Source organism: Argopecten irradians, chromosome 5, assembly GCF_041381155.1.
Source record: "Argopecten irradians isolate NY chromosome 5, Ai_NY, whole genome shotgun sequence".
In the NCBI taxonomy this organism is placed as follows: Eukaryota; Metazoa; Mollusca; class Bivalvia; order Pectinida; family Pectinidae; genus Argopecten; species Argopecten irradians.
This window is the reverse complement of record NC_091138.1, coordinates 17,277,484-17,300,741: the sequence shown is the minus strand read 5'-3', so window position 1 is coordinate 17,300,741 and position 23,258 is coordinate 17,277,484. Positions and strand designations below refer to the sequence as shown.

Sequence of the window (23,258 nt, the reverse complement as noted above, 5' to 3'; positions counted from 1 at the left end):
ATGAAGTAAAATTAGAAGCTCAAAATTTTTCAATGGTGGTAATGGTGTAAAGTAAGTAACTTTTGTAACTGAAGAAAAATATTTAATCGTCTGTTCCTGTTTTTTATAGTGAAAAATACCATTTGTCAGCGGTGGAGCATCTTCAAGGTCACTTAATACCCTTAAGTTAAATATATATGAAGGTTGATTTGAGGGTAAATGTGGGGTAGTACTTACCTACGATGGATGTCTTGTTGGCGTCCACGGTGAAGTTACCGATGGTTGTATTGGTGATGGCGTCGAGAAGTAATTGAGTGACCGTGTCGTCGTCCATAGTGACGGTAGTGTTAGTACCATTGGCACTGAGGACCATGGAGAAAGTCACCACAATACTGCCCTCCCTACAGCAAATATCCATAATATCACAGTCCAAAGTTTAAGATTTTATGTTCTTTTCTTCATATCTTTATGTCAATTGCCATTGTGTATCATTTTCAAAATATATGAAAAATGGACCAATAGCTTTGACACCAAGCAGTGTCTATAGATTTTATGAATGGTTCCTTTATTTAACCCGAAAATAATAACATTAATCCATACTCCTTTGAAAATCACTAATCCCTAGCTTTCTATTCTACTAAGGGATATCACTAATCCCAACCGTACCATCCATTTCCCTTTTACACCCGGGATACCACTGAATTCTATCCTACCCCCGGAATATCACAGATCTCTTTACTACACATGCAGAAGTTATTATACTCTCATATATGTCATCCCGTGTTAGAATGCCCTTTCCTAGTGAGATATCACTGATATCGGTCCTACTATCCCCTGATCTGATATCATTTACCCCTTTCGTTATCTCCTAGCATTAAATATCAATGTATCTATATAAATGTAATATACATTTATTCAATCACTTTGATGACAGATCAGTTCTGCCCTTCAGAATTTGCATAAAACCAAAACGACTTGTTTTTAATCGAAGCCACACATTAAAAGAATGCATCAGAAAATATTAAAACGCAGGTTTCTAACATTTACGATATTTTTGCCTATATCATCTGCTTGAACAGGTTAAATCATGTATGGGATTAATATTAAGAGTGATACACAGACAGTGTGTAATAAATAAGGTGTTGATAAAGACCGCCGTGACATACCTGAAGCCGTGGATAAGGGTGGTGTGATACGTCTCCGACAGCGGCCCAATCGAGAACATGTCGTCAAACTGTAACATAGATTTATCGAGTTTTTATTATTTTTACTAGACCATAAATTATATGTGCGTCTAATAAATTAAGTGGGTGATGGTCCATCATTGAAAAGTGAAATTCTAAAAAAACAATTAATGATGATATTTTACCAGAAATCATTATCGCCAGTAATATAATTAATGATCGCTTGTCGGTACCATAGATTTGTGTTGCTCAATGTGACGGGGGCAGACCATTGTTATTATCAGGACGTGTAACGTATCTAATTATTGATATCTACTGACATGTTTACAGCCATTTATATAGAATAGATCAAGTTGTGTTCATGATGGTTACATGGATACGTGAGTCATAACATGGAAGGGTTAAACTTAGGACCAGAACACGCCTTACAAATCCTTGGTTGCAATGAAGATATGATCAGGAACCTTGATCAAAATATCAGCGGGCTCATATTTTGTGATCTACGTCCTAGAAGAATCGCTGATCAACACGTGAACGACAAAGTTTATTTTCATGACAAACTGGATACGCTACTATTTCCCTGACCAATACATGGGCGGACTGAAGTCCTGTCTCGCTGTAGAAATCCTTGATCACATCATGGACCGACTCATATTTGAGGTCCTGTCTCGCTGTAGAAATCCTTGATCACATCATGGATGGACTCATATCTGAAGTCCTGTCTCGCTGTAGAAATCCTTGATCACATCATGGATGGACTCATATCTGAGGTCCTGTCTCCCTGTGGAAATCCTTGATCACATGGATGGACTCATATCTGAGGTCCTGTCTCCCTGTGGAAATCCTTGATCACATCATGGATGGACTCATATCTGAGGTCCTGTCTCGCTGTAGAAATCCTTGATCACATCATGGATGGACTCATATCTGAGGTCCCATCTCGCTGTATAAATCCTTGATCACATCATGGACGGACCCATATCTGAGGTCCTGTCTCGTTGTAAGAATCCTTGATCACATCATGAATGGACTCATAACACAGCTACTTGAGTCACTAGAACACTGAACACAGGCACTTGACAACAACAACAACATAGACGCAATTTATTTGGACTTTAGCAAGGCCTTGGACAAAGTTTCACATAGACTCTTCATACATAAATTTAAATCCTATGGAATTGGAGGCAAAATTCTATCAAAGATGCATCAATTTCTATCGTGACTACAACAAAAGGTAATTATAAATGGAACAAGCTCCAAAACCAAAAAAGTAAAGAGCGGTGTACCTCAAGGAAGTGTACTCGGGCCCATACTATTTCTAATTCATCAACGACATCCCAGAGGTTGTGAATTGTGTTGCCAATTTATTTGCGGATGATACCAAATTGTATTCGAAAATCAGCACCCTACAGGACTGGAAGAGCTTCTGAAAAATATTGATGGAATTTCCGATTAGATTGACATCTGTTTAATGAAGCTAAATAAAGAAAAGTGCAAACATTTGGAAATTGGTAATATCGCTATTAACAGACAGTACAGTATAAAGAAGACAACTACAGAATCCAGCTTGGGAAAACTAACAGTGAGAAAGACCTGGGAGTTACAATGGATAACACCTTGAAATTTTCAAGTCAATAAAGCTACATCAAAGGGAAACCAAATCATTTTCAAAACATTCACATATCTTGACAACCAAACCTTTAAAACCCTATATAAGACTTCATTTGGAATACGGTTCTGTTGTTTGGTCCCCCTGGAAAAAAAAGATATAAAAACCATAGAAAACGTCCAACGAAGAGGTACAAAAAGACTTGTTAACCTTAAAGATCTCCCCTATCCTGACTGATTAAAGACCTTGGGTATCCCAACACTCGAGTATAGAAGACTGAGGGCTGATATGGTGGAGACTTTTATGATAATCAACAAAATCGACATTGTTACCAGTGTTAACATGTGTACTCCAATGAGGTACAAGAGGTCACAAACAACAACTCTACAAAAAGTCTTTTCGTCTCAATACAGCCAGGAATGATTTCAGTAGCAGGATATTGGAGATCCTCTCCCTGTTGATGTGGTCAATGTTGATAACTTGAACATTTTCAAAACTAGATTAAACTGATGAGAAACTGGTGAGAAATAAATGAGGCCCTGTCTCGACGTAAAAATCTTTGATCAATCACATTATGGATGGACTCATACCTGAGGTCCTGTCTCGCTGTAGAAATCCTTGATCACATCATGGACCGACTCATATTTGAGGTCCTGTCTCGCTGTAGAAATCCTTCATATCATCATGGACGAACTCATATCTGATGTCCTGTCTCCTTGTGGAAATCCTTGATCACATCATGGACGAACTCATATCTGATGTCCTGTCTCGCTGTAGAAATCCTTGATCTCATCATGGATGAACTCATATCTGATTTCCTGTCTCCCTGTGGAAATCCTTGATCACATTATGGACGAACTCATATCTGATGTCCTGTCTCGCTGTAGAAATCCTTGATTACATCATGGACCGACTCATATTTGAGGTCCTGTCTCGCTGTAGAAATCCTTGATCACATCATGGACGGACTCATATCTGAGGTCCTGTTTCGCTGTTGAAATCCTTGATCACATCATGGATGGACCCATATATGAGGTCCTGTCTCGCTGTAGAAATCCTTGTTCACATCATGGATGGACCCATATCTGAGATGTGTCTCGCTGTAGAAATCCTTGATCACATCATGGACCGACTCATATTTGAGGTCCTGTCTCGCTGTAGAAATCCTTGATCACATCATGGATGGACCCATATCTGAGGTCCTGTCTCGCTGTAGAAATCCTTGATAACATCATGGATGGACCCATATTTAAGGTCCTGTCTCGCTGTAGAAATCCTTGATCACATCATGGATGGACTCATATCTGAAGTCCTGTCTCGCTGTAGAAATCCTTGATCACATCATGGATGGACTCATATCTGAAGTCCTGTCTCGCTGTAGAAATCCTTGATCACATCATGGATGGACTCATATTTGAGGTCCTGTCTCCCTGTGGAAATCCTTGATCACATCATGGATGGACTCATATTTGAGGTCCTGTCTTCCTGTGGAAATCCTTGATCACATCATGGATGGACTCATATCTGAGGTCCTGTCTCGCTGTAGAAATCCTTGATCACATCATGGATGGACTCATATCTGAGGTCCTGTCTCCCTGTGGAAATCCTTGATCACATCATGGATGGACTCATATCTGAGGTCCTGTCTCGCTGTAGAAATCCTTGATCACATCATGGATGGACTCATATCTGAGGTCCTGTCTCGCTGTAGAAATCCTTGATCACATCATGGATGGACTCATATCTGAGGTCCTGTTTCGCTGTAGAAATCCTTGATCTCATCATGGACGAACTCATATCTGATGTCCTGTCTCCCTGTGGAAATCCTTGATCACATTATGGACGAACTCATATCTGATGTCCTGTCTCGCTGTAGAAATCCTTGATCACATCATGGACCGACTCATATTTGAGGTCCTGTCTCGCTGTAGAAATCCTTGATCACATCATGGACGGACTCATATCTGAGGTCCTGTTTCGCTGTTGAAATCCTTGATCACATCATGGATGGACCCATATCTGAGGTCCTGTCTCGCTGTAGAAATCCTAGATCACATCATGGATGGACCCATATTTAAGGTCCTGTCTCGCTGTAGAAATCCTTGATCACATCATGGATGGACTCATATCTGAAGTCCTGTCTCGCTGTAGAAATCCTTGATCACATCATGGATGGACTCATATCTGAAGTCCTGTCTCGCTGTAGAAATCCTTGATCACATCATGGATGGACTCATATTTGAGGTCCTGTCTCCCTGTGGAAATCCTTGATCACATCATGGATGGACTCATATTTGAGGTCCTGTCTTCCTGTAGAAATCCTTGATCACATCATGGATGGACTCATATCTGAAGTCCTGTCTCCCTGTAGAAATCCTTGATTACATCATGGACGGACTCATATCTGATGTCCTGTCTCCCTGTGGGAATCCTTGATCACATCATGGACGGACTCATATCTGATGTCCTGTCTCCCTGTGGAAATCCTTGATCACATCATGGACGGACTCATATCTGAGGTCCTGTCTCGCTGTAGAAATCCTTGATCACATCATGGACGGACTCATATCTGATGTCCTGTCTCCCTGTTCAAATCCTTGATCACATCATGGATGGACTCATATCTGAAGTCCTGTCTCGCTGTAGAAATCCTTGATCACATCACGGATGGACTCATATCTGAGGTCCTGTCTCCCTGTGGAAATCCTTGATCACATCATGGACGGACTCATATCTGAGGTCCTGTCTCCTTGTAGAAATCCTTGATCATATCATGGACGGACTCATATCTGATGTCCTGTCTCGCTGTAGAAATCCTTGATCACATCATGGATGGACTCATATCTGAGGTCCTGTCTCGCTGTATAAATCTTTGATCACATCACGGATGGACTCATATCTGAGGTCCTGTCTCCCTGTGGAAATCCTTGATCACATCATGGACGGACTCATATCTGAGGTCCTGTCTCCTTGTAGAAATCCTTGATCACATCATGGATGGACTCATATCTGAGGTCCTGTCTCCCTGTAGAAATCCTTGATCACATCATGGATGGACTCATAACTGAGGTCCTGTCTCCCTGTAGAAATCCTTGATCACATCATGGATGGACTCATATTTGAGGTCCTGTCTCCCTGTATAAATCCTTGATCACATCATGGATGGACCCATATCTGAGGTCCTGTCTCAATGTAGAAATCCTTGATCACATCATGGATGGACTCATATCCGAGGTCCTGTCTCCTTGTAGAAATCCTTGATCACATCATGGACGAACTCCTATCTAAGGTCCTGTCTCGCTGTAGAAATCCTTGATCACATCATGGATGGACCCATATCTGAGGTCCTGTCTCGCTGTAGAAATCCTTGATCACATCATGGATGGACTCATATCTGAGGTCCTGTCTCCCTGTAGAAATCCTTGATCACACCATGGCCGAATTATAACTGAGGTCCTGTCTCGCTGAAGAAATCATTGATCACATCATGGATGGACTCATATCTGAATTCCTGTCGCGCTGTAGAAATCCTTGATCACATCATGGATGGACTCATATCTGAGGTCCTGTCTCGCTGTAGAAATCCTTGATCACATCATGGATGGACTCATAACTGAGGTCCTGTCTCCCTGTAGAAATCCTTGATCACATCATGGATGGACTCATATCTGAGGTCCTGTCTCCCTGTAGAAATCCTAGATCACACCATGGCCGAATTATAACTGAGGTCCTGTCTCGCTGAAGAAATCCTTGATCACATCATGGATGGACTCATATCTGAAGTCCTGTCTCCCTGTAAAAATCCTTAATCACATCATGGACGAACTCGTATCTAAGGTCCTGTCTCGCTGTAGAAATCCTTGATCACATCATGGATGGACCCATATCTGAGGTCCTGTCTCGTTGTAGAAATCCTTGATCACATCATGGATGGACTCATAACTGAGGTCCTGTCCCCCTGTAGAAATCCTTGATCACACCATGGCCGAATTATAACTGAGGTCCTGTCTCGCTGAAGAAATCCTTGATCACATCATGGATGGACTCATATCTGAGGTCCTGTCTCCATGTAGAAATCCTTGATCTCACCATGGACGAACTCATATCTAAGGTCCTGTCTCGATGTAGATATCCTTGATCACATCATGGACAGACTTATAACTAAGGTTCTGTCTTGCTGTAGAAGTCCCTGATCACACAAAGACGGACTCATAACTCCTGTCTCGTTACAGAAATCCTTGATCACATTTTTTTCGTAGCGTCGTGTTCTAAACCGCACTCTTCTGTCAACATTGACGTCGCTGTGACCATATGACGTCACAACAACAAATCGTGACGCCATTAAGGATGTACACCTCTGAGAAGTCAAAATTTTCTTGTATTAAACTTTTTTTCTCATATAGATTTTTTGAAAAAGGAGCTCATACAATAAAAGAAAATGGAATAAAAAACATATGTCCGTGTGCTCGTTTTTGAGCTTTTGTCCCTCAAAGACACCTAGTTGGCAAAATATTGGATTTTATGGGAATTTTGCCGTTTTGACCATATAAGACAGAGATTAAAGCCATAATTTCCTAATGAGGTGTTTGATATGTATGAATGTTTGTAGAATTCATTTTCTGGTAGTCTTTTTTAAAAATATACCAGATTTTATCAATTAGACTAATATTTTTTCTCAGAATAACAACATATGCTACCCCTACCCCTTAATTTTGAGCTACAAAATGCACCATTTTCAGCCATTTTTGCCAAATTTAACCCTTTATAGAAAAAGTTCTGGTATTAAACTTTTGTTATTATTTTGCATATCAATAGGAAAACGGCTGTTCTTTATAAATCAGGAAGAAAAATTGGGGGTCCGTGTGCTTACTTTTTTGCTCCATTTGAATTTTTGTTATTTTTCAGTATTTTAGAGTAAAAAATAAAAGTGCCCAAATTACCATTAAATGTAAAAATAAAGTCACAAAAGTGTATCAATACACATATTAATGCTCAATATTTTAATTACTACGAACCTAGTAACAATTTGCAGCAAAAATTAGCTCAATACAGCTAAAAATGCTGGCGCAGTGATGATTTAAGTAAAAGCAATTTCAGTAAAAAATGGTAAAACTGTGGCTCTACTTGAAGCGAAAAAAGACACAATTTCAAAATGGCCGCCAAATGGGCCATTTCTTAAAATCCCCGTATAAAAAATTCTCCTAAAAATAGAAATGTAATTTTTTGACAAAATTTGCATCTGGCAACTTGCGACAGATACTGATAAATTGTATTTTAAAATCTCAAAACTTCTTTGATCTATGTTGAAACGAGACTTCAACGGGACTGAAACCTCAGAAGAATACATCCTTAAATTCATATTCTTTGATTCCGCCATGAGTAGACCTACTAAATGCATCCCTTAATAGTCTACTCATTATCTTTCCGGATTCTAGAATATGACAAATTAGTCGGTGCATGCAAAGCTATTTATTTAAACCAGCAAAAAAATCTGGGACATATTTACTTTATAGTAGATGGCCACATTTCGCCATCTTCCGAACCTCGCCGTTTCGGTGAAAACAAACGATTTGATAACAATGACATTCTGGAGTGGTTTTTACAATATCTGAAGATAATTTTCATAACCGCATGAATTAGCGATCATATCCCTATTCCAGAACGGTTCATGTGGGTAACAACGACATCTCTTGTAAGCACACATATACGATATGTTTTAAGACATGCGACATCAAACGTAGGGGTTTATAAAGCACCAAAGCCAAGTCCCCTTGTAGAGAATTATCTACACTTTCAGCTCATAATATATGTATAATTTTCCGATATATTGTTTGCAAAATATATATTTTTTGTGCACCACTTAAACTTATGATATCATTTCCTTCTTTGTTTTTACTAAAATGGCAACGAAAAAGTTTTGCGTGGTAATGAAATACGGTTTTCTCAACAAGTGCAAAAAGGAAAATTATGTAAATACTATTAGCTGAAAGTGTTGATAATTTTTACAAGTATGCCAAATCTTATTAAAATCCACGCCTAGATGAGATCACGAAAAATCAAAGAAAAAATGTAAAAATACATAGAATATATAGGAAAAAAATATAAATTACAAAGACTTTTGGCACACGGCTGTATATTAAATCATTTGATAAACTCTCAGTATTGATCTGATACACGTTTTTATTGGATATCTTGCAATTTTGGAGTCGTGCGGAGACACAGGGACCTGGCACGATTTTTTTTGATTAACAGTATATATGTATACTATTGGTTAAATTTTTTCATGCCAGGTCCCTGTGTGCGGAGACTGCTGCTTGTCCAAAATTTAATTTTACACTCGTCAGTATAAACATACTAAGGAACTAATATTTAGGTCCAGTTTCTATATTTATTTATATTTTTGAAGGCTGACCCCAATACCCCGACCTGAACCGTCTTCAGGTGTAATAACATGTCAGGGGCATTAAATGTCGTTTTTGTTAAATATTTAGGTCCAAACGTCATAAAATGTATAGAAGTAACCACAAGTAAACAAATGCATGACTATCTGACGTGTGTGTTTTGCTTGTTTTTATTTATTAAGTAAATTAAATGAATATATGAGGCCATGCGGCGTGTGTTTCAGAAAATTAATTAGCAATCAAACGACAGTATCAAATTTATTCTCGATAAGAATAAGACTAGAATTTTTAAAAAAATCATTTTACTGGGTAAACATTAGTTTAGGTAAATTGAAAAATTGTCAGAACTAGCATCGCTGTTTCAACAGTAACTGCTACTCGAAACGACTTTTTTCGACTGCTGTAATGAGATAACTACATTGGTATTACAACATAGTTAATGGCACAATTTACAGACAACATTAATATCGGAAAAATCGCTCAAATCATTTTAAATAGTTTCCTTCTATACACATATAATAATTTGGAGTTGTGACGCAACAACGGAACCTACCACATTATGAGACTAATTTTGTTTCAGGGTAAAATCGTAAGTTCTACAGAACAAAATTGACTTACCCATTCCAAGAGAAAGTTCTGAAGGTCAAGGAAGGCCCCGGATGATTTCTCTTCAAGGTCATCCTGCCAGTCAATCCCCTGGTCAATGTATAAATGTCCGGTGTGGTACACAAAGGGGTATTCATCCACTGACCGCCGGGACCGGTGGCGGGATATATCACTATGTACATCATTTAAAGTCTTCTCGTCCAGAAAATATAGATAATGTTCCGTGTCTATATGTAAGTTTTCTGGAGGAGTAACCCGCCATGTGTCCCCTGCCAAGTTTTCCACGCTCTCCTCCTCACTGGCGCTCTCGTCTACATCGTCAATGTTGGAGGAAAGGCCGTAATGATCCCCGAATGCTGAAAAAGAACATTGGTAAAGTAAACAAAGACGCATTAATTACATGATATCAAAGATTGTTTTAGAATTATGATGTCCTATTCGTTTTGAATTCGTATCGTTTCATAGCACATATCGATAATCCTAAACCCGTTGGAATATTCTCGGAATGCTTCCATTTTTCCACATATTATCTCAAATACAACGTATATATTTTTATTTTCCCCAAGTTTTTGAGTGTTATATCGTAATCATATAGTCATATTTTCTTTCTCTATATAGATTATACTTGGTGAAATTGATCATCGAAAATAAAAATAAAAATCTTGAATATCACATTAATTCTGTTTAAATATATCAACTTTCAAGTTGTTTCAAACTAAGTTATAAAGTAAAAAATATCAATATTGAAATTGAAAACATACCTGTTTGTAAAAAAGCCGATGAAATAGCCAAACGAATTAAGATTTTCAGCATTGCAATTTAACCGTCCACACCAGACTGACTACACACAGTTGCCTGGGATTCCGGGTAGGATCCGACTGTATCGATCTCACCGGAAATAGCTGTTCGTCCTGACTGTCAGCGTCCCTAACGATGTCCCGAGCAGGTGCTCCCACAGAACATATTACGTGTGTATAAACAATCAGAAAAGATACAACGTAAAAACGCTCCCAATTCCATTTCCAAGCGGATATGTCACCAGACGAATTGTGTGTACGACTCATGTTTAATGCACCTTGTTTGTATCGAATGGTTCCAAGTCTTCATTTTAGCTCGCCAACAAGAAGACGCAAGGCATCTTAAACACGGTACTCAAGATAATACATTTATTCACACGAAAGCTACGGCGACATCTAAAATTTATTACACGTTCAATAGAGATTTAGAGAGATAACCTATTGCTTTATGTTCTTCTTAAATAACACTAAATAAAACACTATAATAAAGCACAAACTTCCGTGAATTTTAGAAGGTAAGTTTACGTTACTCTAAATGCAGGATCATTTGCTTTTAAAATTAGCCGTCAACACACTGACATATATGTGTGACAACACATTTATGTGACATCATTCCTTTACATTTCATCTCTTGATAACGGAAACTCGCTTTAAAATTGTATAAGTACCGACGTAATAGCTACTTAGTTTCTTTGTTCAAAATATGAATTAACAAAAAGGGAGAAATTTAAACAAAACAAAACATAATGTGTATGATGAAATACTACAAATGAAAATAAAACCAGTGGTTCCAGACGAGTGAGTGTTCCCTGTCATTGACATCCGTCTTACATGTCATGTCATGATCAAATTTTAGTCAGAATTACAGCACTGAAACAGAAGACCTCTTTACAAGATTGAACCGCTCATTCAAACTTAAAATCTGAGACATTACATGGAGGTGTTAAGAGATCAAACACAGTTAGATGACAGTATTAAAATCTCGACTTCGGTCGCTGCTTACAATCATACAGAGTGCAGAGAAAGATGAGCGTTTTGAGAGACTGCAGTATATTAATACCTTGTGATGACGGGAACACTTATCGAGGCGTTTGGTTTGGTTTACGTCCTGTAACAGCCATGGTCATTTGAGGACGGTCTCCCATGTGCAGTGTGTTGGGTATGTTTAAACCTGTATGTTTTGGGAGACTGTGGTATATCCGTGTTGTGTTTCTCTGCGATAGTGATACTCTTGCCCTTTTTGTAGTGACGGTATACAACCAGGTCACAGTATACTTACCAATGATATCATACTGGAGACGGGACTACTTTCCTTATACTAATGTGGAGACGACATACTCCACAGTTCGAAGGCAGAAATTATTAAATAGGGCGGTGTCGGAAGAGACATAATGGAATTTGGGTTAGGGACAAAACAAAAATATTATCACGTCTTATAATTATGCAGTGAAGGCAGCTTGTAAAAGGCAGAATATGACATTAAAAGATTCTAAAAATTGATTTTTTACTTTGAAAATAGCGCATTTTAATGAAAATTCTTGTTCTTATGTACATTATGTCCCGAATAATTGCCCATTATATTGGGTAAGTTTCGTTGGACAATAGTGCCTAGTAGATTGCTAGTTTTATATTCGAATTAACAAGATTGGTGATGCAATGCACATGGATCTGAGAATTAGAAGTCCAATTTTCTCGTATATAGGACCATGTAGAGTATGATTTTTTACCGGTTTTTTTATCTAGACCTCTAAAATGTCTAAAAATGGTCTTAGTGCACTCTGGTGGGTCCATGATTATATAATCTGTAACTAATTCTCATATCCCTGTGATGCAATGGCTAACAAAATGAGCGAGATTCACCAGTTCGTGCCCGCCGGGCTTCAGATAATCCGTCGTGCATGTGACTGTGATGATCCGGGTCAATGTTTTTTCCAACATTTTAAAATGTTATTATTTCTACTTTGATCACAGTGTCAATTTTCTGCATTGACAGACAGGTTAGGAGTTTAATTAGGAATCGATGTTCTGGAGACATCCTCTGCCTGGAACCTTGATCAATGTCCCTGGCTCCAATGCACCACAGCCATCCTTATCGCAGAAGTTTTCTCATCATTTATAAATGCATGTGTTCTTCAGCACCTATAAATGAGACATTTTTATAAGCATATGTTTGTTTAACTTTCGGAAACCACAACTCAGTGTAGGCTTATTACTGGATTACCAAGAATGTTTGTTCTTTTGATTAAAACCAATAGAAAACGTTCCGTCAAAATTCTTAAGAAATTTAGGGTGATGCGATAGCAAAACATTATATTCCGTCAAGAGTAATATACAGTAATGTTCATTTGTGAATAACCTTGGCATAGATATCCAATACGGGGATTCGAATGAAGAATTTACAAACGGCGATTGCCTTCAAAATGACTGATTTTTTTTTATTTTTTATTGGAAAGCTTCACGGCACATATGAAAATACTGCTAACGGATTACTAAAAAAATGATTTCTGATGGTAGTTCATTTTGTTACAAAAATCAAGATATCTCCAAAATGTGCAATTAACTATTTATGTCAAGTTGATCCGTACCTTGTTGGTATCACATTTAACTAGGTGCTGATTACAATTCATTGAGAAATAGCCGGTGTATTTAATATGATCACGGAGTCCGTGAACGAATACACGTAATTATATCAGGTTTAAATACTTAATGCGCCATTTATATATATGTCAGGTTCACGCGATAGTTCTTGGCCCTACCTTTCCATCAAAGACATCGGTGGGTCTGTAAGGCGGCGACATTGCGTTCTGTTGTTGTGCTGGTTCCGTGCAGAAATTATCATGAAAGCTTCCCGGGGGCATCAGTACTCAATCTGTACACAAACAATCGTCGTAAAATTATTGAACATATTACTGGTTATACCTTCTAAACCGGAAGTATCTCTTAATTGTTAACACACGTCTCGATTTAGTAGGGTGAAGAAGTGTAGTGCACCGATGATCCATAGGATTCTGAAGGGGCTAGAAAAGCTGATCAGGGTGATGTACAGGACAATATATCGACTACTGTATACACTATGGAACGCCATAGCTGCCTTAAGACTAGGTGTTTTATTGCATCACGTCACCATGTTATAGCATCGTGTCACCATATCATAGCATCGTGTCACCATGTTATAGCATCGTGTCACCATATCATGGCATCGTGTCACCATATCATGGCATCGTGTCACCATGTTATAGCATGATGTCACCGTGTTATTGCATCACGTCCCCATGTTATAGCATCGTGTCACCATATTATAGCATCGTGTCACCATGTTATAGCATGATGTCACCATATTATTGCATCATGTCACCATGGTATAGCATCGTGTCACCATGTTATAGCATCGTGTCACCATATCATAGCATCGTGTCACCATGTTATAGCATGATGTCATCGTATTATTGCATCATGTCACCATGTTATAGCATCGTGTCACCGCGTTATAGCATCGATTCACCATATTATAGCATGATGTCACCGTGTTATTGCATCATATCACGATGTTATAGCATCGTGTCACCATATTATTGCATCGTGTCACCATGTTATAACATGATGTCACCGTGTTATTGCATCATGTCACGATGTTATAGCATCGTGTCACCATATTATAGCATGATGTCACCATTTTATTGCATCGTGTCATCATGTTATAGCATCGTGTCACCATATTATTGCATCGTGTCACCAAGTTATAGCATCGTGTCACTGCGTTATTGCATCGTGTCGCCAAGTTATTAAGACGTTTTCTATTAAGACTACTCGGAATGCATTTGGATTTTACCTTACAGTCAAGCACAAAGACGATCCAGATCACCTGCTCGGCCCAATCGGAACACCTCGCCTTTTTTTGACAAACTGTTTTGAGATCCGCAGGACAACGGCCAAATTACCACCTACCTGTAGGACTACATGTATACATGTATCACAGGGGGTTACCTCCCTTGTAAAACAAAAAGCCTTATTCTTGTCCATTTCATAGCTCTACATTTTTTCTACATGTGCATTGTAGATCTACATGTAAGTAAATTAATGACAAGAACAACTTCCCTGTTATACTATCTAAATTTGTGTTTTAGAAGGTGTGTTTGTGATTTATTTATTTAAAGCAACACGAATGCTTGAACAAGAATCATCAGAAGATTTTTTTTTTAGCTGTGATTTTTTTCAGAGAAATTCATCCAACGATAACCTTTTAAGAATGGAATATATAACTTAACACATTACACATTTTTTGAAGATTGTGTATACTGTAATGTCATTGTACCCCAGTTTGTGCGTTATTAAACCGTTAATTTTTTACCAAAATATCAGTGTAATTTTGTATGATGATCGTCCGATATCGGAACCCTTAAGGCCGGATACATATGATACATGTCGTTGTGTATACACCGGTAAGTTTTTGTTTATATAGTAAGAAAACTATATAGACGTTTATATCTAATTTGGCTTCAGTCCGTGATTTTGGTTGCGCGGCATCATCAGTTCAATCAATATATCATAGGAAATGTATTCTACAGAAAATAATTTATAAATACAATGTATATATATACACATAAATATGTACAAATTAAGGAAACATTATCGTAAATATTACAAACGCCTCTTCTAATTATAGGTGAGGGTAGGTACCAGTTAGGTGACTTACCGGACTGGTAGATTGAATTTTTATTGATTTAATTGGCTTATAGATATAATAATATGCATTTTTATTGGTCAAACTTTCACTCCGAAATTCTATCTTTGAAGAACTTTCCTTTGTCTGTGGGCAGTTCACAGAAAGAAGAGTGAAGATAACAGATTCATGTTATAAAACGTTCATTTTCAACAAAATTGTTGATGTCATTAAAACCAAGGACGTATATTTATAAATCCTTGTTAAAACATACGGTCCATTATCGCTGTCTAAAATACCTTTAAGTACAGTATCGCTTTAAATACAAAAACTTGAGCGGGACGTGTGGCAGAACGGACTTGTAAAAAAGAAAGAAACAAACAAAAACTTAAAACATCCCTCAAGCAAAAAGGTTATTTTATGTGTTAAAGACGCACAAGGTCAATTGCATTTTTAAAAGGATTATACAAATATACCTTTCTTATTTTGCAAGAAGAGTGACAGTGGCGTAGGAAGATGAAACGTAATGGGGGAAGGTAGGGAAAGGCCCTCAATATTTTGTAACCCCCCCAAGCGCCCCGCACCCACATGGATACTTTATAAAAAAAAATTCATATATCATTACATATAACCCTTGTACACATCTATAGACAGTAGCGTCGCTAACAGGAAATTAATGAATACACAAAGTAGCGTGCGAGCGCCAAAGTCTCGAGATTTTGAATGTTTGGGGGTCTGGGGGTATCCCCCGGAGAAAATATTAAGATTCAGAATGACTGAGATGAGTTTTAAGATGTATTTTGATGATTTTGGAGCGCTGAAGGCGCGAGATTTTGTTGTTTGGAAGGTCGAGGGGTCTCCGAAAAAATATTACGATTTAGAATGGCTGAGATGAGTTTTACGATGATTTTGCGAGCGCCGAAGGCGCGAGATTTTGTTGTTTGTGGGGTCCAGGGGTGTCCCCCGGGAAAAAAATATTACGATTTAGAATGACTGAGATGAGTTTTACAATGTATTTTGTTGATTTAAAAGCGTTCCTAACACGGTAATTTTTCGATTTAAAGTACCTGCATTTAGAAATGATAATTGTGAATGTCGTCATACCATTATGCAACCCTGCTCGATCTGAACATGTACATGTATACCAAATTCACACCATCGGCACATTGTTGTGTATCTCAAAAAATAATAATGAATTAATTGTCTTGCTAAAACATATAACAAACGAATCTTTTAAGAAACATTTTTTGAAACACTATTATCTCTTGATGGACATTTTAGTCTAGTTTGTGTATATCTAGTTATCATTATTACAAGGTTTGAACATTACATGCTTGAAAGTTTTGGGAAACACGCCGCGCAGCGGAAAATTTTCTAAAAATGAAGTACGAAAAATGTGCAGGATGACACTTTTTTCTTTCAATGTGCATTCAATGTGCATTTTTTAGAACATCACATTTGGCGTAAATGGGGGGACATGTTTGCAATGTCGCCCCCGCCTCCTACGCCCCTGAGTGTTAATGACTGTATATCTGTACAGATTGAAGAACTAAAATGCCGCGGTACCACAAGAAATTTGAAGACAACAACTATCGGACATCAGTTTCATAATAGAGATACGCAATTAAAAAAAACACTTTATATTTGACCCATATTTTCCACATTTTCTCTATCTACTGACTGCAAGGAAGGATTTTTTAGAGAGACGAGCGAAATTTTGGCCGAACTTGTTCACTTGATACCTTCGAATCAGCCAAAATGTGATAAATATATTTATGCTTATAATTATTACTACAGAAGCAATAAAAAATCAATTCTAGACATTAAGATAAATTAAGTATTTTAAGACAATTATATGAAAAAAAGAAAGATGAAAAACACGATAAACATTAATTGATCGTTTTACTCTCTATTGTTTTATTTACATGTACATGTACTTTCATACCACAATACTTTGAACTATTCAACGTACATTGTAAACAGTTGAAATATTAATAAACAACAAAGCCGTAATATATTTCATGGATTTTAATAGAAACAGAACCGTTGTGTATAATCTTTTCACTGGGACCTTTTAAACTAAGCACTTCTGTTTGACTGTACACCGCCAAAAAAAGCGACTGTATCATAATAAAAAAGCAGGGGTGTAAAAATCCACTAGCCCGACGCCCGGGGCTACCAAATTTTCAGCTTGGGCTAGTGGAAATTTTAGCCATACTAGCCCGGGGCTAGTGACTTTTTTCAAAGATATCTCAAAACGAAAAACATCAATATTTAGTCATAATAACACTTTAAAACATTGCAATTCTATGTAATATTTGTATCTAACTTTAAATATTAATCTGGAGTCATGTTGTCTAATTTATTTACGACTGTAGACAGGTACAGTAGACCTCCCGATCACCACAGTGAATAGTGATGCATAGCATTTCATGTGAAAGTTACGTAATTTGCAACACAAGTTCTAGAAAAACAATATACAAACCATCAAATAAGTCATCTCAGCTATCAGATCAGTAAATTTTAATAGTTACAAAAACGATGTTAAAGAACTGGAATCTATTCCTCAAAAAGTCGGCTGCAAAGGCAAAGCCATGCCTGCAGTAGGCAGCCATATTTGTTATGGTTATTCTAATATCCGGGTCAAAGGTCGGGAATCCAGAATCCGGTTTCAGGATTAAAAAAAAATCTAAAAATTGTGTTCTAGAAATATCACAGATTAAAGATTTTCTTAATGTTTATTTGAATTTAAATAAAAAAAAGTAGATGCAAATAATAAAAAAAACTCACTCAATTAAAAATATTTGAATTTATACAGTATAAAAATACTGGTATTATAAATTTTTCATTTTTTTTTTGGCTGGGCTAGTAGATATTTAGGCCGGGCTAGTGAGATTTTGGTGTCTACTCGCCCTGGGCTAGTGCTTTGAAATAAATTTTTACACCCCTGAAAAGAGACACCTTTTCAAAGATACGAAACTATTAGGAAACATAATATATATTCGCTACCTATTTCATTAGTCATTAAAAAAGTCATTTGAAAATTGTCATTTTGTAGCTGTAGATCTAACCATAGATCTAATCATACCTACCAAACGTCCTCCCGCCAAACAACACTGAAGATAATTTCCGGCTAGCAGATGGTGATCGGGATCGTCTTTTCGCTTGACTGTAAGGTAAAATCCAAATGCATTCCGAGTAGTCTTAATAGAAAACGTCTTAATAACTTGGCGACACGATGCTATGACATGGTGACACGATGCAATAATACGGTGACATAATGCTATAACATGACGACACGATGCAATAACTCTGTGACACGATGCTATAACATGCTATGATATGGGGACACGATGCTATGACATGGTGACACGATGCAATAATATGGTGACACGATGCTATAACATGGGGACGTGATGCAATAAAACGGCGACATCATGCTATTATATGGTGACACGATGCTTTAACATGGTGACACGATGCAATAACACGGTGACATCATGCTATAACATGGTGTCACGATGCCATGATATGGTGACACGATGCTTTAACATGGTGACACGATGCAATAACACGGTGACATCATGCTATAACATGGTGACACGATGCCATGATATGGTGACACGATGCTTTAACATGGTGACACGATGCAATAACACGGTGACATCATGCTATAACATGGTGACACGATGCCATGATATGGTGACACGATGCTTTAACATGGTGACACGATGCAATAACACGGTGACATCATGCTATAGCATAGTGACACGATGCCATGATATGGTGACACGATGCTTTAACATGGTGACACGATGCAATAACACGGTGACATCATGCTATAACATGGTGACACGATGCTATAACATGGTGACACAATGCAATGATATGGTGACACGATGCTATAACACGGTGACACGATGCTATAACATGGTGACACGATGTTATAACATTGTGACACGATGCTATATTATGGTAACACGATGTTATACCATGGTGACACGATGCTATAACATGGTGACACGATGTTATACCATGGTGACACGATGTTATAACATGGTGACACGATGCTATGACATGGTGACGTGATGCAATAAAACATCTAGTCTTAAGGCAGCTATGGCGTTCCATAATACACGGTACATGAGCAGTAGAGTGATGCTCGTGGAAAATGGAAACAACTTCCAAATTACCATTCAGCTTCGATTTATATCTGTATATGACGTTGGTATTGATAGTACCACTTTCTTGAATTTATATAATTTCACAAAGGCATGAAGCTTTCTGGGGTCTGTTATTCTTTCGTATACAATAATATATTAATATGCAACAGCTTCGTTGACGTTACTTCAAGTATCCCTTTATGTACATTGACGTTGGCATCAATTTAAAAAGAAAGATTGGCGTGATGTGGTTCAGCCTTAGATGTTAAAGATGTTAGAAATGTAAATCCAATCCTAGTTTAGTGTGATATGATTTGAAGTTATTCCTTGATCCGGATCCTTGGATTCCAAACAGCTGATGAGAAAACGGAAGCAAAAAATGTCATTTCTCTTACCGCGGAGGTCTCCAAAATTCTTACTAATATGTCAATGTTACTGCTTGTGCTATATCGTTTAATGACACTTCGTATAGAAACCTGGAATGCTAGAGGAATCGTGTACAATAATTCTTACCTATGCCAAAAGATGAAAAAAGTCTTTTCATTTGTGATGCTTGGTAATTTCCATAAAGTCTATTAGAACAAATAATCATGCGCTGCCTCCCCTCCGTTCCCGGCAGGTTATGAATTCTACCCCACCATTGCCGATAGTGTTGAAAGCCCCGATGTAATCCACACCGGGCACTTTGAGGCTGATAAAAAATATTTTTCGTGTAATATCCTTAAAGATGCTCCACCGATGACAATTTTTCTCTATCAAAAACAGGACCAGACGATTTAGTATTTTTCTTCAGTTACAAACGTTACTTACTTTACACCATTACCACCATTGAAAAGTCTGAGCTTCTTGTTTTACTTCAAGATAAAAATATTAGAAATAATTAATTGCATCCCGAAAAAATCAATGGCACTATGTCCTATATGGAATGCAGTACTGATTGCGCATGCACCGAAGGCAAAATGAATTATTTTATATTATTTTTTAGTTAATTAAACATATATATACACGATTAAAAGTGATAAAAACAGATTTTAAATATGCTATTTTTATGTTGATATTTGTTTATTGTGGTGCATTTTATGATTTCCAACAAAAAATACAGGTTGTATAAAAAGATGTTATTTCAATAAAATGTGCTTGAAACGAAGTCCACAACGACCCTTGTCTAGAAGAATCGCATCGCTTATCGCCCCTGATATCACCAGGTGGCCGTAGATTCGTGACGTCATCTGAGACAAACAGCTGTGACACAAGAGCCAGGAAATTCAATGTGGCAGTGTTGCGGTATTGGCGATTGTAGATATTTAACATATGAAAACTGTGCAGGAGGACCTTTTTTTTCTTTTCAAGGCGAGCAAAGACACAACAGATAAATTAGGCTTGTTTTTCTTTTAATCTACGTGTATTTTTTATGTCTCCGTATGTTTGTAACGGATGATTTTTTCATCAAAACGTAAGTCTAAGGAGGTGGGCCGCAATCATTTTGCACATAAAATTACCAGTATGTATATCAAAACTCCCCGGTTAATTTTATGTGTAAACTATAAATTACATACATACACTAATACTTATTCATTCGTGAAAAATGACGTTATGTTTAACCCCTCACATGATACTCCACATGATGAATAAAGCTTCAACAAAGGGAAACCAAATCATGGGTATCATTTTAGAACATTCACGTATCTTGACAACCAAACTTTTAAAACACTGTATAAGACTCTGGTTAGACCTCATTTGGAATACTGTTCTGTCGTTTGGTCTCCCTGGATTAAAAAAGATATAAAAACCATCGAAAACGTCCAACGAAGAGGCACAAAAAGACTAGTAAACCTCAAAGATCTCTCCTATCCGGACCGATTGAAGACCCTGGGTATCCCAACACTTGAATATAGAAGACTGAGGGCCGATATGGTGGAGACCTTCAAAATTATCAACAAAATCGATATTGTTACCAGTTAGAACATGTGTACTCCAATGAGACACACAGGTACAAGAGGTCATAATAAAAAACTCTACAAGAAACCCTTTCGTCTCAACTCGGCAAGAAATGTTTTCAGTAACAGGATAGTGGAGTCCTGGAATTCTCTCCCTGTTGATGTGGTCAATGCTGAAAACCTGAATATTTTCAAAAATAGGCTAAACAAGCAGTGGTAAAACCACGCCACGAAATTTTCACCATCAACCTTGGAAAGACAGTATATTACACATAAACCTAGGACATACTATTAAGGATTTAAGCAATCATTTATAAATATTTTACCATTATTGTAAATATCACTATACATCTTTACAAGCCGTTTGTGGCTTCCCAATGATGTTGGACTGATGAGAAACTGATGAGAAATGATATACTCGACATTAATGACATATCATCATTTACATATAGTGATGTCATTTTATAGGTTATGACGTCAATAATGTGTCATTATGTAGGGGATAAACACGCTAACCCAATAAGTTGAAATATATTTTTCTCCGTGTGTATTTCCGAAAGTACTTAGACCTGTGGCTAAAATCCACATGCACGTTGACAGTTCCGCGATCGGCACACCGGCTTCCGCTAGTTGATTGTCTCAGATGACGTCACAACTCATCGGAACTCAAGGGAGGTAAGTCATAAAAAAAAATCTGTCGTCAAAAAGATGTGGAGTTTGCTTTCATTAATTTTACTATTTAGAGACAAAATATAAGCAAATATCAAACTGATATATGTTTAAATAGGACATACAAATGTTTCTAGCGTATTATCTCATTTTCCATGTCCCTTCTGTTTTGATCACCTTTAAACACCAATATTAAATATTGTTCAAATGATTGGTACCATTTATGCTCTGTCGGCGGTGGAGCATCTTTATGTAACTGTATTGTTCTGACAACTATGATCAATATTCAATTCACAAACCTTCCGAATATAATGTTTCATCAAGTATTGGTGGTAAAATCCAAGGCAAACACAACACAAACTGAATACGCCGCTATGTTCAGTTCAGTTAAGATCCTTCCTGCATAGGAGAACCTCCGTTAGACAGAGTGGTCATGTTCGATTTACCGGAAACCGTGACCAAATAAAACACTCAACCGGTTAAAAGTTTTAAAAAATTAAAATAAAAAATAAACATTGTGAAACTGGACAAATGTACGTATTATTTGGAATTACTTCCACACTGAAGTACGGCAACGATGTTTTGATCCGTTTCCGGTATCGCTTCGATATACGAGTACCGAGTAGGTAGGTTCCAACTTGTAGAGTTTAAAGGTAGGTTTCGCCCAACCAAATAAATATTTTTTTGTGAAATGCGATAAGCGGAAGAAAAGATGAAAAACATATTAAAATATCTCAATTTAATTTCTTTATGTGTTTGAGATTGAACAAATGTGTCTTGAATACAAAATTGAAGGAAATCCTTCGGAATATTACGGTGTCCGTCAGACAAAATAATATGCAAATGAAGCTGCGATGGATTGCGTTGTCGAAGTTTGGCGCATGCGCATTTTCACGCACTAAACGTAAACAAAATGGCTGAACGAAAGTGTGTGAGATGAAAAAAATATATCTGAATCGGCAACAAAGTGGAGGAAATTATAATGGATTCGGTAGCACCCTAGGATAGATCTATAGGGATTTAAATTCAGAGATGGCATGTAGCAATAGAAGAAACAGAAGCCACATCTCAAGCGGAACTTGCCGGGATCTGTTGGGACTCGTGTAACGGCATTGCACGTGGTGAGTTAAATTTCAACACATATGCATATGCCAGCGCACAGATAGCCGCAGACTAACTACATGTATATTTGGTGTACAAAGTTAGCGAGCGTATGTAAGTAACATGAAGTGTTTTAGATTATATGATATGTA

The 23,258-nt window shown here is 37.5% G+C and overlaps 1 protein-coding gene and 1 long non-coding RNA gene across 2 annotated transcripts in view; both read right to left on the bottom strand.

The window, feature by feature from the left end:
• Positions 1-11,697, bottom strand: part of LOC138324293 (mucin-17-like) — a 41,075-nt gene extending 29,378 nt beyond the window's left edge. Inside the window, 4 exon segments of the mRNA XM_069269374.1 lie at positions 217-380; positions 1,146-1,213; positions 9,792-10,135; positions 11,682-11,697. Coding sequence (XP_069125475.1) covers positions 217-380; positions 1,146-1,213; positions 9,792-10,135; positions 11,682-11,697 — 592 coding nt within the window.
• A 403-nt stretch (positions 11,698-12,100) lies between these two features.
• Positions 12,101-21,972, bottom strand: LOC138324519 (uncharacterized). Its single transcript, XR_011208637.1, has 3 exons — positions 21,906-21,972; positions 13,333-13,445; positions 12,101-12,715 (listed from the first exon to the last, which is right to left on the bottom strand). It is a non-coding gene; the product is annotated as an uncharacterized lncRNA (long non-coding RNA).
• Positions 21,973-23,258: the final 1,286 nt, after the last annotated feature.